Source organism: Pongo abelii, chromosome 10 (assembly GCF_028885655.2).
Source record: "Pongo abelii isolate AG06213 chromosome 10, NHGRI_mPonAbe1-v2.0_pri, whole genome shotgun sequence".
Classification (NCBI taxonomy): Eukaryota; Metazoa; Chordata; class Mammalia; order Primates; family Hominidae; genus Pongo; species Pongo abelii.
Window position 1 is genome coordinate 51,257,460 of NC_071995.2, and position 16,795 is coordinate 51,274,254.

The following is a 16,795-nucleotide window of genomic DNA, read 5'->3' on the forward strand; positions in this document are numbered from 1 at the left end:
ATGAGCCGATGCACCTAACCCGGAAACTGGAATTTTCAAGTAGAGATTAGAAAAACCTTGATTGAGCCTTTGAACTATTTATAGATAGTGTCTGTATTATTCTAGACATAATACTTGAGTACTTTATTTCCAGTTTTGACTTTGTTTCCTATTCAGGCCAAAAAAATGTGAGATACTAAAAATTATCAACAAAAATATGTTTAACAGTTTTTCATGTTCATTAAATTTATCTAAAATTTTGGAAATAGTGCCAAAGATTATTACATGGACATCTCCCTTGATGAGAATCAGTTTGAATTGTGTAGTCCTTGGACTTAACTGCATTAAAGGCAAATAACTTTTAGTAGATAATTTGAGATTAGATCTAGTCAGAGACAATTTGGTAGGTAACGGGATGGAAATAGTTTTTAATTTAACTGACCTGTGTGAGCTAAAGCCACACAGCTGAAGCAGCTTTGAAACCTTATCTCTTTTTGTTTTTTTCCCCTCTGACTCTCTCCCAGTCCCCCCCGAAGGGCGTGACCATCCCGTACCGGCCCAAGCCGTCCAGCTCTCCGGTCATCTTTGCAGGTGGTCAGGTAAGAAAATTCTTATTTGTGGGCTAGAATGAACAGAGATTATATTTGAAATGACAACTTTGCCAGCATCACACCAAGCCACTCTGCATGCTTGCTGAAACCTATACTCTGGCCATAGTTTGACCTGCTTTTAGTTTTATTTTTTGTACTGGAGAAAGCTGAATGCCTTAATTTTTAGCAGGCAATGGAAGTTTTGTAGGCACTCGGAAGAGGTAACTTACTTGGTTACTTAAGGCGGGTTGGGTTAGAATATAAGAGTTGAATTGCCTTACTGTTTCTACTTCTCTCCCTGTCCCCACCCCATCCATGTTTTATGTGTGTGGGGTGATATTTAGAGGTCTAAATAAAAGGTAGCAAAGAATTGGACCTCTGAAGGAGATTCTGGATGGTGGTCTCAAAATTTGGGGGTCCTGAATTTGAGTGTCCTACAAACTTCCCCTTCCCTCCACCTCACCTCCCCTACTCCTACCCCTTCACTCCCAAACTCCAGTGTGTTGTCCCCTAGGCTCTTAACCTCATAAACACTGGTTTGAACCCACATGGCATAACTGAAATCAGCTGGGGTAAGAGTTCAGTGTGCAAAAATAGAAGGGGGGGTGAGCATGTTGGGCTGTGGTGCGGTGACCTTTGGTGTTAGAGTAAGAACACCAAAGCACCACCGTGGCCTCTCTGCTCCTTCCTCGTCAACCTAAACTCTTGATCTTTGGCACATGGACTATTCTGAAGTTAGATTATTATGACAGAAGCATTGATGAGGACCATGGTAGTCCTATGCTCTGATTGTATTTGAGGAGTAGGTAGATCAGGTTTTAAAATACAGTTGGCCCTTTGTGGGTTCCACCTTCAACCTACCTCAGATCAAAAGTATTCAGGGAAAAAAATGGGTGGCTGCATCTGTACTGAACATGTACAGGCTTTGTCTTGTCATTAAACAATAGAGTATAACAAGTATTTACATAGTATTTACATTGTATTAGGTATCATAAGTAACCTAGAGATGATTGAAGTATGTGGGAGGATATGCTTAGGTTATATGCAAGTACTATACCATTTTATGTAAAAGACTTAAATATCCATGGATATTTGTTTCTATGGGGGGATCCTAGCACTAGTACCCCACCGATAACGTAGGGACACCTAGGGACAACTGTATTGGGATTCAGGTTGAAATAGTGACTGATTTTGGTAGCTGCCTAAGCAAGTGCATTGCTCAAAACACCTTTTCCCACTTGGGGCTGGTCTGTTACAAGCATATTTAGTTAACTAGTTCCATCTTATTTGCGTTTGATCTGGGAGCCATTTAGAGGGCAAGCATAAACTTGGGAGTCCATCTCTTTCACATTGTGTTGAATTGGCATAAAAATGAACAAGGTCTTAGAGATTTAGTTCGTCGTGTAGTTATGAGAGGTTTCACAGGAAGGTCAGTTATGTCACAGTGTTAACCTTGAGTCAGTTTATTACCTTGCTTTTAGAAAAGTACAAACTGGTTTGGTCAAAGGGCTCTTAGTCTAGTTAGTCAGAGTTGGGCAGGATAAGCAAAGGCCCAGAGTCAGCGTAGCCAGAAGGGGTTAGCCTTAGGAGTTTTTCTTTCCCAGGAACTCCAGGTTCCTGCTCTTCTGGATTCTCCCACTCCCCCTTTGGAATATAGAGAGTCCCATACTGGGTGGCAGCAATCCTCTGTACTTAAAATTCTTCCTTCACTTCTTTTTTTTTCCACTCCCCATCACACCTCCCCCTTCATACCTCTTTGCTTCCCTACCCGTCCTCCCTCCCTCCCTCCCTCCCTCCCCTTTATTTAGTTGATGACCACCGTCTAAAAACTTGCAGCTTCTTCTATGAGTGGCCCTGTCATGGATCGTTCCCACAGGCCTTTTTAAATATACAATGTCCACAGATGGACCTGTGTCTTTTGTTCCTTTGTGGCAAAGTGGGCTCTGTAGGGGTTCAACTTAATCCCACACTGACCAGGAGCTGGCATCAGCTCTGTTGCCCCACCCCTTCATTCTTACTGAAAATAGCCCAATTGTGCAGTGTGAAATCTGCCACTAGGTAACTTTTTTTTTTTAATTCACTGATTACAGCTCGTTTCAAATTGTGTCTGAGCTCCTTTTTAAAGGAAAAAAATAAACAACTTTTTTTGTGTGAATTTCATGCTGGTGACAAGGTGCCGGATTGACAGCCCTGGAGACTGAAATCCTCTATTTATCCACAGGACAGGTACAGCACAGGCAGCGACAGTGCGAGCTTTCCCCACACCACCCCGTCCATGTGCCTCAACCCTGACCTGGAGGGACCACCTCTAGAGGTGAGAGGGGATGTTCAGTCTCCAAGGCTCACTCAATCCTTCCGCCTCAGCCGAGACTGCCAACACACGGGGGGCCAGTGGCGCTGGTGATTTTTGGTGCTGTGGACACCACCTGTCCACGGGGACCTGGACTGACCCCCCCAACCTCATTTCACCCAGGCCGCGTAGCCCACCAGATGGTAACACCAACTTTTTTTTTTTTTTTTTTTTTTTTAATTTTTTTTTGTTCAACCCCTCTTCCCCTCTCCCACTCCTCCCACCCCATTTTCACCTTCCTTCCACCCCCACCTGGGTGTACTTTTCGGGGTACTGGCCGCTGTGATGTGAGAAACTTCACATCCTGTTAACCAGCCACTCCTTCCTTCCCCTCCCTCCCTGTTCCCTTTTCCTTTCCTCCTTTTCCCTACCCCATTGCCCTGAAGACCCAGCTCCCTTTTTGGGAGGTTATGTTGTGGGGGGAGGAGGGCATAGTGGGAGCTGCAAGTGCCTATGGAGGGGAGGTGGGAGAAGACAGGAATTAGAACACAGTGTCTTTTGTTTACCTGTGATCAGCTCCCTAGTGTTAGGGACTCAGCTAGCATCCAGTGTTGCTTAAAGTCTTTAGGCAGACAGAAAAATAAGTTGGAGAAAGGGAAGTGTTTTAAAACATGCCATGTAGGTTTATGCAGATAGAGATCTTCCACATCACCACAATTGGTAGAAGGGTTGGGGTGGTGAGGGAAGAGATCATTATTCCTCCTAGGCTATCTTGTATACAGGGAGGAAGAGTGGGGCTTGGTCAGTCGAGGCATTGCTAATCTCACTTCCCACATTTTCATTAAGAAACAGTTATGTATATTTTGCCTTTGATTGCAGGGAACTTGGCTACCTTTATAGGATTCCCCGGAACAAAGTCATATTTAGGGTTCAAAGAGGGCCAATTTGGGTCTGACCGTATTTGTGAGATTCCATCTACCGCCTCAATTTCTGGCCTCCCCCATTCTCTAGTTCAACTCTGGCTTCCTGGCTAGTTGAAATGTCTTTTTCCCCCCACTGGGTGGCTGTCCGTGATTGGTTTTTAATAGGAACTGTTTTCCTCCTTTTGTAGGCCTATACCATTCAAGGACAGTATGCCATTCCACAGCCAGATGTAAGTTTTGTTTTCACTTCTTGTTTTGAAAAGCTCCCTCTCCCATCCAAAATTGTCTCACTCCTTTCTCCCAAGTAGCCAGAAGTGAGTTGGGTCTTCAGCATTTGCAGTATTAAGTTGTTTTCTTCACAAGGTCAATCCCATATTTCAGCCCTTTAATCAGGGTAATGCCTTGTTTGCCTTTTAACATTTAACCCCTGAAAGGAGAAGCACATTAGCTTCTCCTTTCCCCCTGTGTTTCAGATTACCCTGTTTCTAAAAGGGAAAGGTTCCATGGTATACTGTAATTTGTTATCTCGGCACAGTTTAAATGGACATTGGGACTGTGCTTCCTTGCATGCAGTTCTCTTTTCCATGAGGGTAATGGGAGGTTGGGTTTGCCCTTGGGAACTCCTCAATCTGAGATGACAATTTGAAGTATTTGGAGGGATGGGGAACGGGCTTATTTACACAGAGAGAGACAGGAACCTGAACATTTCAGAATTCAACTCAAATCTTTCTTGCTGCTAAAACCTCCTATTTAAAAGTGCTGGTATTCAGACTTCAAGGGCATTTTTTTCTGCACTATTCTTTTATCCTTACTAACCTTTTCAGGTGCTGAGCATTATTAGGCTTGGGAAGTTGAGTTTCTGTCTTGGTTAGTGGTAGGCCCCAGGAGAGAGGGAAGTAGACGTGAAGAAGGATTATTTTATGACAGTCAGGATAGTTTATATAGATGAATAAAAATAGCTGTAGTAGTCAGTGGTGGCAGTGATGGGACTAAACCCAGTATGGTTTCTTCACCTCTCTCCTCCTTGCAGTCTCCCTGCCCCCCTCATCTCCTTCCCTCTCCCCAATACTGATGAAACCCTGCATGGTGTGTTTTCCCTAGCACCACTGCACAGTTTGTTTACCTAGCCTGTCTGTGCTTGTCCCTGCGGCAACTGTTGCAATGGCTGCAAACTACCTTCATTAAGTAGCCCCCAAGGGAATGGTCATTGGGCAAGTGCTGTTGCTTTTCTATTCCCACACCCAAAAGGCATTCATTCTCTTCTAGGCACCCTTTCTATTTCTAACCCTTACCCTTCATATTCTGCCAATCCCCAGGATTGTGATGCAAGCCCCATCCCTACCCTCTGTTGTAGTTTGAGTAGTAGAGTCAATTTTGGGGATCAGGACCTGCATTTTCAAATTTGAATGTGCTCGAGCCCTGGCTCTGTTAAATCTTCTAATGCCAACCTCCTGTTTCCTCCTTGCAGTTGACCAAGCTGCACCAGTTGGCAATGCAACAGTCTCATTTTCCCATGACGCATGGCAACACCGGATTCAGTGGTATGGATACCTCAGTGTTTATTTCTGTAAGGTGTAGTGCAAGAGAGAGAGGCCAGTCCCAAGGTCTCAGCTTGACATCTGTTTAAAACAAACTTCGTTATCCAGCATCCTGCTGGTTTAAACTTGCCTGTCTACTATGGCTAAGCCCAAGGAGGTAATGTGTTTGTTAACGTGGTTTTCATTTGGGGTCAGTTATTCTAAAAGAAAAAAAAAGCCCTGGAAGGTTTGGGGGTGAGGTTTGGGGATGCTTGTCAGGCAAAGGGTAGGCTGATATTTCTTTGAGCCCATCCTGACTGCTGCCCCCTTAATCTGATCAGCACCCCCTTTCTCTCCACCAGCAATTCACAGGCTTGGGTAGAGACCATCCATTTGTGCCAAATTGTGTAGTGTTTTTTTTTGTTTTTGTTTTTGTTTTTATTTTGTTTCTGTTTTTGGGGCTTTTCTGTATAAGGAATAACTTGTCCGATAGGGTTAGGATGAGACCACCAAACTCATTTTCACTTGTATCTTAACAGGCATTGAATCCAGCTCTCCAGAGGTGAAAGGCTATTGGGGTAATGATTAAAAAAAAAAAATCTGTAGTATTCTACTGTTATATTAATAAACTGGTGGGAGTCTTGTTTCACTGCCCATGAACCATACCAGCAACATGCACATGGCAGAGAGGAGCTGAGAGAGCAAAGGGGTGGGCCTGGTGCCCCCGAGGGTCCCTTGATGGATCTGGCCAACCCCCTTCTAAAAATGATGAGACAGCAGCCATAGCTGAGATCAGGATTAAGCTTGAGTGTTAGCCAGCTGGCCTGGTTCAGTCCAGGTGTTGTTAAAGATGGGTATGGGTATTTGCTGATGGGATTTTTTTTTCTTTCTTTTTCTTTGGAAAACAAAATGAAAGCCAGAACAAAATTATTGAACAAAAGACAGGGACTAAATCTGGAGAAATGAAGTCCCCTCACCTGACTGCCATTTCATTCTATCTGACCTTCCAGTCTAGGTTAGGAGGATAGGGGGTGGAGGGCATTAATCTGATACAGGTATATTTAAAGCAACTCTGCATGTGTGCCAAAAGTCCATGGTACCCATTAACAGGCATAATATTGGCACTGGTGCTAGTGAGCATCAGGTGAGATACAATTTGGAACACAACAGCAGGAAAGGGGTAGAAGTACAGAAGGACTTGTTTAGACATTGGTCCTCTTTGAGGATACCACACTCCCTTGCCCTTGCTTCCATCCCCCATCCCTAATAGGCTGGGCTTTGCAGGAAATGGCATGAAATCAGCTCTTCTGAGTGTACAGAAGAACCTTTCGAGCATTATTTCTACACCCTTCTCCCCCCCTCTTTCCTCTTTGGAGGCTTCCAAGTTAGTGATGAATCCCAACAGCCAGTGATGCTGGGTTTCCAGTTTATTTCCTTCTGTTAGTTTAATGTGCAAGTCAGTGGGGTTTTGAATGCTGTGCATTGAATTTGCTTGCTCTCTTCTGTCTTTTAGCAGGTTTGGATGCATCTGCTCAGACTACTTCTCATGAACTCACCATTCCAAACGATGTAAGTGTAGTTAGGTTGCATGGGATGAAAATAAGAAAATTGACTTTAAAGAAATAGATGTCGTTTCAGCAATGTCCTGCTACTTTTTTTTTTTTTTTTTTTTTTAAACAGACCAGGCTGTAGCACAGTGGTGCGATCTTGGCTCACCGCAACCTCCGCCTCCCGAGTTCAACCAGTTCTCCTGCCTCAGCCTCCCGAGTAGCTGGGATTACAGGCATGTGCCACCATGCCTGGCTAATTTTGTATTTTTAGTAGAGATGGGGTTTCTCCATGTTGGTCAGGCTGGTCTCGAACTCCCGAGCTCAGGTGATCCACCCACCTTGGCCTCCCAAAGTGCTGGGATTACAGGTGTGAGCCACTGCAGTTGGCCTACATGTCCTGCTACTTTTAAGCCCTAGGGAAAGAAACTGGGAATTTTATTATTTTATCTTTATGTTTGTTTTTGTTTTTCATACCCCAGGAGTGGAAAATGGGAATTTTTAGACACAAAAATAAGTTGATTATAATATGCAGAATTGTGATGACAAATATGATAAGAGAAAATAGATTTATTGTGTGAGGTATGACGAGACAGCAGTAACTTTTTGTTGAAAATAGAAATTCGTGGCTGGGCATGGTGGCTCATGCCTGTAATCCCAGCACTTTGGGAGGCGGAGGCGGGCAGATCACCTGAGCTCGGAAGTTCGAGACCAGCCTGACTACCATGGAGGAACCCATCTCTACTAAAAATACAAAAAAAGCAAAAAGCCTGGCATGGTGGCACATCTCTGTAATCCCAGCTATTTGGGAGGCTAAGGTAGGAGAATCACTTGAAACCTGGGAGGCGGAGGTTGTGGTGAGCCGAGATCGCGCTATTGCACTCCAGCCTGGGCAACAAGAGCGAAACTCCATCTCAAAAAATGAAAGAAATTCCTGTACATTTGCTGCGTTTTTTTTTTTTTTTTTTTTTTTTTTTGAGACGGCGTCTTGCTCTGTTTCCCAGGCTTGGCTCACTGCAACCTCCGCCTCCTGGGTTCAAGTGATTCTCCTGCCCCAGCCTCCCGAGTAGATGGGACTGCAGGCGTGTGCCACCACATCCAGCTGATTTTTGTATTTTTTTTTTTTATTACAGTTGGGGTTTTTCCGTGTTGGTCAGGCTGGTCTTGAACTCGTGACCTTAGGTGATCCCTCCCTTCAACCTCCCAAAGCATTGGGATTACAGGTGTGAGCCACTGTGTCCAGCCTGCCTTTGTTTTTTTTTTATAGAAGCTAAAGCCTTATCCTTAGAAAATGTAGTGGTTTTCAGCCGGGTGCAGTGGCTCATGCCTATAATCCCAGCACTTTTGGGAGGCTGAGGCAAGTGGGTCATGAGGTCAGACCACCAGCCTGACCAACGTGGTGAAACCGTGTCTACTAAAAATACAAAAATTAGCCAGGCGTGATGGCGCGCACCTGTAATCCCATTACTCAGAAGGCTGAGGCAGGAGAATCGCCTGAACCTGGGAGGCGGAGGTTGCAGTGAGCCAAGATAATGCCACTGCACTCCAGCCTGGGCAACAGACCAAGACTCCGTCTCTCAAAAATAAAAAAAAAAAGTGTAGTGGCTTTCTTTGTTTTGACAAAGGGTTTCCCTCTGTTGTCCAGGCTGGAGCAGAGAGACATGATCGTGGCTCACTGCAGCCTTGAACTTCCAGGCTTAAGAGATCCTCCCATCTCAGCCTCCTGAGTAGCTGGGACCACAGGTGCACGCCACTATCCCTGGCTAACTTTTTTTGTATTTTTTTGTAAAGACAGAGTTTCTCCATGAAACTCCTGAACACAAGTGATTGGCCTGCCTCAGCCTACAGGCATGAGCCATTGTCCCCCACCACAGTGTAGTGGTTCATGAACATCAGATCTGTGCTGTCCAAGGTCATATTTTTTACAGTATTAGTGCAAATGTTGACCAGTTTTTTTTTTTTTTTTTTTTTTCCCCACCTTTTCCCAAGGCAAAAAGACCTTAGGAATTGGCCAGAATTCTTGGTATAGGAAGGTGGTAATCATGGCAGGATGACTTTAAGCATCTTTGCTGCAAGAAACAGAATGTATTTCTACCTTTATCTATTTCTAGCTGTCTAAATTTATTCTTGTTTTGGCTCTGCTTTGTCTTTGGAATTAATACTCTGAGGACAGAAATAAGGAAGAGCTAATACTTGGACCTAAGAGTATTATGTCTCTTGGACCTAAGAGACAGTTCTGAGTTGGCTCAGAACTGGCTGTCACTCACCATGGGTGGTCAGACTGAAAAATGGGTCAAGAGTTGAGTTTTTTGATCAAAAGTGTATGAGTCAAGTTGGGCATGGCGGTATACACCGGTAATCCCAGGTTACAGGGAGGACAGAGATACAGAGGCTGAGGTTCGAAAATGGCTTAAACCAAGGAGTTTGAGACTATCCTGAGCAACATAGTGAGATCCTATCTCTCTCTTTTTTTTTTTTTAAAGGGCCAGGCACGGTGGCTTACACCTGTAATCCCAGCACTTTGGGAGGCCAGGGTGGGCGGATCACAAGGTCAAGAGATTGAGACCATCCTGGCCAACATGGTGAAACCCCCTCTCTACTAAAAATACAAAAATTGGCTGGGCATGGTGACATATGCCTGTAGTCCTGCTGAGGCAGGTGAATTGCTCAAATCCAGGAGGCTGAGGTTGCAGTGAGCCAAGATCAGGCCACTGCACTCCAGCCTGGCCACAGTCATAGGAGCTAGATGTGGGCCCAGGGTGGGATTCTTGGACCTAGCCATGCAACTCTAATTTGGTGTGCCTTGTTTTTCTTTCGCCCTTAAGTTGATTGGCTGCATAATCGGGCGTCAAGGCGCCAAAATCAATGAGATCCGTCAGATGTCTGGGGCGCAGATCAAAATTGCGAACCCAGTGGAAGGATCTACTGATAGGCAGGTTACCATCACTGGATCTGCTGCCAGCATTAGCCTGGCTCAATATCTAATCAATGTCAGGTAAGATTGACCTACCTTTTGTCTTATTTATGCCAACACAGTAATGTGTGTGTTGGGGAGAGCTGCAGTATATTATTAAATATGGGATTACATGGGCGATGGGTAAAGATGGCCAAAATGTTTTTTTTTTTTTGCTAGCCCTACTTTCTTTGAGTGTAGCAGAAAAAGTAAACTGCAATAAGTTTGCAAGGGATTGGGGAGGGGGGAGCACAGATTGCCCGCATTTAACTTGATGGTTTGGGAAGAGGGAAGAGTGGCCCTTGTCTTCAATAAGAGTCCTCTGGCTAGAGCACTCACAAAATCAAATGTGGGTCTTTCTTCTTCTACATAGCATGTAGACTACTATTTCTTTGACTGATTTGATTTGGAGTCCAAAGCACCCTTAATTGTAATAAGGACAATGGAGTAATAGGACAGCAAGGCAGTTTCTGGGAGGCAGCAATTACCATTTATTCTGGAAACACTCATTTTTCTCACACTGCACATGTGTTTTATTCAGAGCTTGTGGGAATGTGGGAAGCACAGGTATTGGAATGTTTCGGGAGTGTGAAGTGTGTTTTCTATCTCACTCCCCCAATCTCATCCCTTAATGACTTCCTGAGGGTTTTATTTCCCTTATCCGTAGCTAGGTAATGTTACTACTCAATTTTAGGACACTGTTCACAGTCAAATGGGATCCTACAGTCATTTATATTACTTGCTTTCTCAACTCATGGGCTGAAGTCACACCCTTAATTGCTTACTAATATTTGAAAGCATTGTTAGCCCTGAGGCCCTTAGGTCTCTTTTAATAGGGAGTGTTGTCTAGTTATCATTTACCTTTCTTATAAGTGTTTGGTCTCTTTGTCATAAAAGTTTTACATGAGTTCCTGAATCTAGTACAGGGGAAAGGAATTCCTAAGTATGTGGTCTGTATTGTGCTTGTACTGACCTTGTATATATGCCATGGTTATTTACTGCTGGCTAAGAACATACCATTTCTACAGTAGCAGTCTGACTTTTGCCTTAAGACTCTTCATATCTTGAGGTGCTGCTACTCTTTGTGTAGAAAAGTTTTCCCATTCCTAGATTTGTTTTCTTGTTCACCCACCAAGCACACTAGGTCCTTAATGTTGAGAATGAAATGGTAGTAGTAAACTTGCACCAAGGTTGTTTGCAAAGAGGTCTTTTTCTTTTTTAGAGATAGGGTTTCATGTTGGTCAGGCTTGTCTCCAACTCCTGACCTTAAGTGATATGCCTCCCAAAGTGCTGGGATTACAAGAATTGTTTTTGTTTCTTTTTTTTTTTTTTTTGAGACGGAGTCTTGCTGTCTGTCACCAGGCTGGAGTGCAGTGGCTCTATCTCGGCTCACTGCAGCCTCTGCCTCCTGGGTTCAAGTGATTCTCCTGCCTCAGCCTCCCAAGTAGGTGGGACTACAGGCACGCGCCACCACATCCAGCTAATTTTTGTATTTGTATCCCATGTTGGCCAGGATGGTCTCGATCTTTTGACTTTGTCATCCACCCGCCTCGGCCTCCCAGAGTGCTGGGATTACAGGCGTGAGCCACTGTGCCTGGCTTGTTTTTCTTATTTGTAATTAGGATTTTGGAGGGCAAGAATTTTTCAGTTTTCAGTGGCAAGAATCATGTTTCTGAAAGCTGGAATTTGTTTTGTTCTTTCGGTAGGCTTGCCCTTCATGTAATTTAAATTGTGACTGTTTAAACGTGACCTGCTTTCCTTGCCCCTGCAATAGGTCAGTGGCTACATTGTAAGGAAGCAGAATTCTCTTGGTAGAGTGGCTCTTTTCAGGATCATTGTTACTGAATAGCAATTCAGCATCATCGTAGCCATGGATTAGGGTCAGAACTTTTCAAAGCTTCATCTAACACCAAAGCAAAGACTATGCATGCACAAAGCTTATTCTTTCTCAGCTTGGTGCAGTTTAAATGCAGAAGTCAAAGGGTTTTTTTTTTTTTTCCTTTTTCATTTTTTTTAAGTCAAGAAGGATTTTACTGGATTCTGAGCATTTTCTCCTGTCTCGGATTTTTCATGGTGGCAGTCTGGGTCCTTTTATATAGTTAGTTGACTTCTGTATCCCTCTCCTTTATGGATTGCAGCTGTTCTTGGACATAGGTAAATAAAATGAGGTTTTAAGAGGAGCCTTTCTGCTCTTGAAGACTTAGCGTTGTGGGCTCCATTGTCCAGGCACACTTCCCAAATATATGTAGTTCTGGTTTAGACACATACAGGCATTTGGGAGACATGTACCCTTACTGTTCTGTGGAGCTTATTTTGGAAGTAGAAGCAGCAGCATTTTCGCTTTTTAAGTATGAATTTTTAGGTGATACTTGAGTTTCTCTTTTCCACTTCTGAAAGGTCCACATTAGAAGTATGATCAGTCAAAAACAACTTTTTATACCACCTCCCACCAGAAAAGCTTCCCTAGTTCTTATCTACACTTCTGTTCTCAGCATTTTTCTTTGAAAACGCTACATTCTTTGAAATTTGAAATTAGTCAGTGACCTACTTTGGACTCTTGTCTCTTTCCACCCTAATATTGATTTATTTGCTGTGGAGATGTAAGCAGACTTTAATACACAGCTGGAAGGATTTTTAAAAATTCTGCTTTATAAATATTCAGTTTCACAAGTAATTGTGGGATAATAGATTTTCTGTTAGAATAGGAAATCGACATTTGATAAGAGGAGGAAACATTTCTTCCTTGTTGGGTGATTGATGAGTATCTTTTTCTACCTGAAATCATTCCTTCAACATCTGGGTTGGGTCAGTGTGTCAGATACATGAAGTATGTGCCCTATGATTTCTTTTCTCTGTCAGCTTTTTCTTCACCGTAGCAGTTTTTAAGTAGCTCTGGAATGGAAATATACATATTTAGAGGGTGGGACACAGGCTAAAAGAAAGTTTGTCACAAGTTGACACTAGGTCTTCCTAATTGTCAACCAGAGGCACTTACTGATATAACTGAAGCAGTTTTTGTCCTGTACTTACTCCCTTTTGTGGTCTTCCCTTCCACCCACCCTTTTTTTTTGTTCCTTTTTTCCTCTGTTACAGTTTAGAAAACGCTAAACCCTCCTCCCAGGCAGCCTCCGTCACGATCCCTGATCACCTCAGCATCAACCTCTCTCAACCCTCCACCCCTTCTTCTTCTTCCTCCTCCACCACCACCCCCTCGCTCGCCACAGCGGGGACCTCCGACGCACCCTCCAGCCTCCCCAACCCTCTTCCGACCGCCCCTTGTGTCTCCAGTCTGCTTGGCATGAAACCCATCCCTCTCCTGGCTCTAAATGTTGTGTCTGCTGCTAAGGGTACCGGGGCTTCAGCTACCACCACCACCACCTCTGCCGTGCCATGTGTAACTAACAAACTGAAAGGCGAGAAACAGAGATTCTCTCCCTACTGATTGCATATCTTGAGGCACCTCCCCCAGTATTATTTGGTTCATTTTGTTTTCCTTTGTTAACATTGGTGAGAATGAAACTATTGTGAGCTTGTTACGGTTTCCTTTTTACTACTTTGGGGGATAACTGGGTGGGGGTGGGGGAGTGGTAACCCTTGTTTAGGTTTAGGCCATTTCAGCTGAGTGCCTGTTTCAGGGTCTGACTTGAATTCTTTATCTAGAGCCACAGTTTTCTCTTCTTTCTTGTTACTTTTCTTTGTAGCTTTATTCTGCCTTGCAATATAACAATGTGTTAGGCTCTGTGTTAATGAATAAAAGCTGCTTCCTTAACCTTTTTTTTTTTTTTTTTTAAAGAATTATTTAATGGTTAAGCTATCAGCAGGCCTTCTTGGCCATATTTGTGTTTCTAGCTGTAATAAAGTTGGCGCAGTAAGAACCTTAGTACACTGTGTGCTGTGAAGGGTAAAGGGTTGGGGGCTTGTGACTTGTGGCTATTCAGCTAGGAAGCCTGTATAACTGACATGGGCTTTTTGAATCCCGAGTGAATTTTATAGTCCTTTGTCAATATTCCCACAAAGAGATACGAGCCTGTAGCAGTTAAGATCCTGAGGGTCCTCCGTAATTGGCAACAAGCTTCACTAGTGAGGAAGTTTATCTGACTTCTCAGATGGCCTTACCTTGCCAGCAGCAGCTAACAAGGTGTTAATCCCAGGATTCCTCTGGTGAATGGTTACCGTGAGGATCTCTTCCAAGTCATACATTCAAAGAACGTACTTGTTTACCCAGAATGAAGGGGAGGGGCAAAGTGGGATAAGTCTAATAAAATTAGGCAGCTTCTGTCTGCATTTCTCTGAATTACCATTATGCCTCTTTCTGTGACATTAGGTATATCTCAGCCAACCTGTGACATTATCCACAACTTGACACGATGCCATCCACTCGTCCTAAACCAACTCTGTCAACCAAGTTTCTTTACCCTTTTTTCTATTCCTTGCCGTATCCTTTCTGCTCCCCACCAACACTATCACGAGTAGGAAGTGATATGCTTAGATTTGGAAGGAACCTTAAGGATCAACTAATCTGTAACACATTGATCCCCTCATTTTACAGATTAAAAAATGGAGGCCCTAAGATAATTTAAATTCATAGGCTATGAGTGACTAGCCAGGACTAACAACTTAAGCTTTACTTTTACTCAATCGTACTAACCTCCCTGAAATCTTGTTCATTTGCTTGTGTTAAGATGGGCACAGGCCTCTCATGAAACAGTAGAAATGTTCTTAGTATGGTGGCATAAGGCCTCTGATCGCCTTCCATTCAACCACAGTACACATTGCCACAGTGCTGAAAGTGTAATACTCTTCCCAGGGCGTTAGAGAACTCAGTGTAGAGATACTTTCCCTGATGACCTTTTCCCAGCATCACCATTGGCTGACAAAAAGAAAGAGAAAAAAAAAAAGCTGTTGTCTCATTCCTAATATATTGGGATAATATATCTCAATATGTTATCTCATTCTCTGATGTTATTTTGGCCCTTCCATCCCATATTGGGCCTGTGAAGAAGTGTTACACGTCCCAAGTATGCATAAAGGATTAGATGGCCAAACCTGTCCAGTTAGGAGTTTTATTTAGTTGCTCCTTTATCATGTGGTCCAGCTCTCTCCCTTGGTAAGCTCTCTCCTTCTGTAGTTAGGACTTAATCATGCTGATACCGTCTCCCCCCAGGGACCTGGTTTTAGCTAGTTCTTGATTGGAATGCCTCTTAACCTAATGGCTCTTCCCCAAGGAAGGATTCCACATGTTTAAGGGGCTAGCTACCATCACTACCTCCAAAGGGCCTCAGTTTTAAATTTTTTTTAAACCCTAGAGCTCCCCCATGTGGTCTTTCATCCTAGAGTACCTGACTCAGTATTTCATAGCATCCGCTTCTCCCTGCCTCACCTCCGCTACCCCAGCAAGTCCCCATTCGGGCTTGATAAACATTCAGAACATTTCTTTCAGAGCTCTGGTGGGGCCAGAGTGCTACCACCAATTTTTATGAACTTAAATTTTCAGGTCCTAGATCTAATGGTATCTAGCAGTTCCTTTCTTAGATCTTCAGTTCTTACTGAACCCTTTAATTCAGGGCTGTTGTTTACCTTAGATCATTGTGTTTTGAAATTGGCACGAATCTACCCCCCTTTTAAGAACTAAATATTTGCTGCCGGGCGCGGTGGCTCACACCTGTAATCCCAGCACTTTGGGAGGCCGAGGCGGGCGGATCACGAGGTCAGGAGATGAAGACCATCCTGGCTAACACAGTGAAACCCCGACTCTACTAAAAACACAAAAAAATCACCCAGGCGTGGTGGCGGGCGCCTGTAGTCCCAGATACTCGGGAGGCTGAGGCAGGAGAATGGCGTGAACCCGGGAGGCGGAGCTTGCAGTGAGCAGAGACCGCGCCACTGCACTCCAGCCTGGGTGACAGAGCGAGACTCCATTTCAAAAAAAAAAACAAAAACAAAAAACTAAATATTCCCTTAATACTGAGATGGAGAAACCACCATTTCTGACTAAAAGTAAATAGTTTGTAGTCGAAGGACTTTCCAGTTTTTTGGCCCTTTTCCACCCAGCTTTTGGCTTTGCATTGTTGTGGAAGGGATACAGATGGTGAATTACCAGTCATGTTCTCATGACCACATATCACAAATATTTTACGCCAATCAATTTAAAATCTTACGAAATAACTTCATGAACTGAAATGAAGTCTTATACATTTGGTTCTATTCACAATGAGAGCAAAGTCTTGCTGCCTGCCTACCAGTGAAGCATACTGAGTACTTAAATACTTTTCCCTGAAAGCCCTAAATTGGATTCCAGGACCTCAAATGACCATCTCTTTGAAACAGAAAGGCATTGTAGCCAGGTATGTTTAGATGGAGGATATGGCTTGACAAGATCTAGGAGCTTGTAGAGTGAGCTACAGAGTTGAAACAAATTATTTTGTCTGCTACTTTTAAGTCCTGAAAACTTTAAAATACTTTTTAAGGCCGGGTGTGGTGGCTCATGCCTAATCCTAGCACTTTGGGAGGCCAAGACAAATGGATCACCTAAGGTCAGAAGTTTGAGACCAGCCTGGCCAATATGGTGAAACTCCGTCTCTACTGAAAATACAAAAATTAGCTGGGCATGGTGACAGCTGCCTGTAATAGCAGCTACTCAGGAGGCTGAGGCAGGAGAATCGCTAGAACACGGGAGGCGGGAGTTGCAGTGAGTTGAGATTGCGCTGTTGCACTCCAGCCTGGGTGAAACTCAGTCTCAAAAAAAAAAAAAAAAAAGCAATAAGGCCGGGCGTGGTGGCTCACGCCTGTCGCCTGTAATCCCCGCACTTGGGGAGGCCAAGGCAGGCGGATCACCTGAGGTCAGGAGTTTGAGACCTGCCTGGGCAACCTGTTGAAACCCCATCTCTACTAATACAAAAATTAGCCAGGAGTGGTGGTGGCTGCCAGTAATCCCAGCTATCAGGTGGAGGCTGAGGCAGGAGAATTGCTTGAGCCAGGGAGGTGGAAGTTGCAGTG

At 43.9% G+C, this 16,795-nt stretch overlaps 1 protein-coding gene and 1 long non-coding RNA gene across 51 annotated transcripts in view; one reads left to right on the top strand and one right to left on the bottom strand.

The window, feature by feature from the left end:
* Positions 1 to 16,795, top strand: part of PCBP2 (poly(rC) binding protein 2) — a 28,340-nt gene that overhangs the window by 10,434 nt on the left and 1,111 nt on the right. For 2 of the 50 annotated variants that reach the window (XM_009247787.4, XM_054528005.1), the window contains exons 8-15: positions 504 to 578; positions 2,791 to 2,883; positions 3,971 to 4,012; positions 5,251 to 5,323; positions 5,839 to 5,877; positions 6,813 to 6,868; positions 9,672 to 9,841; positions 12,893 to 16,562. In XM_009247787.4, coding sequence (XP_009246062.1) covers positions 504 to 578; positions 2,791 to 2,883; positions 3,971 to 4,012; positions 5,251 to 5,323; positions 5,839 to 5,877; positions 6,813 to 6,868; positions 9,672 to 9,841; positions 12,893 to 13,241 — 897 coding nt within the window. In that variant the 3' untranslated portion in view covers positions 13,242 to 16,562. Of the gene's footprint in view, positions 1 to 490; positions 579 to 2,790; positions 2,884 to 3,970; positions 4,013 to 5,250; positions 5,324 to 5,838; positions 5,878 to 6,812; positions 6,869 to 9,671; positions 9,842 to 12,892; positions 16,563 to 16,795 lie in introns of those variants that run through there. The other 48 variants (XM_009247798.4, XM_054528018.1, XM_063711794.1 and 45 more) reach the window with 47 other exon arrangements.
* LOC134759444 (uncharacterized) lies at positions 12,584 to 14,654 on the bottom strand. The gene is made up of 2 exons (XR_010135649.1): positions 14,448 to 14,654; positions 12,584 to 12,691 (listed from the first exon to the last, which is right to left on the bottom strand). It is a non-coding gene; the product is annotated as an uncharacterized LOC134759444 (long non-coding RNA).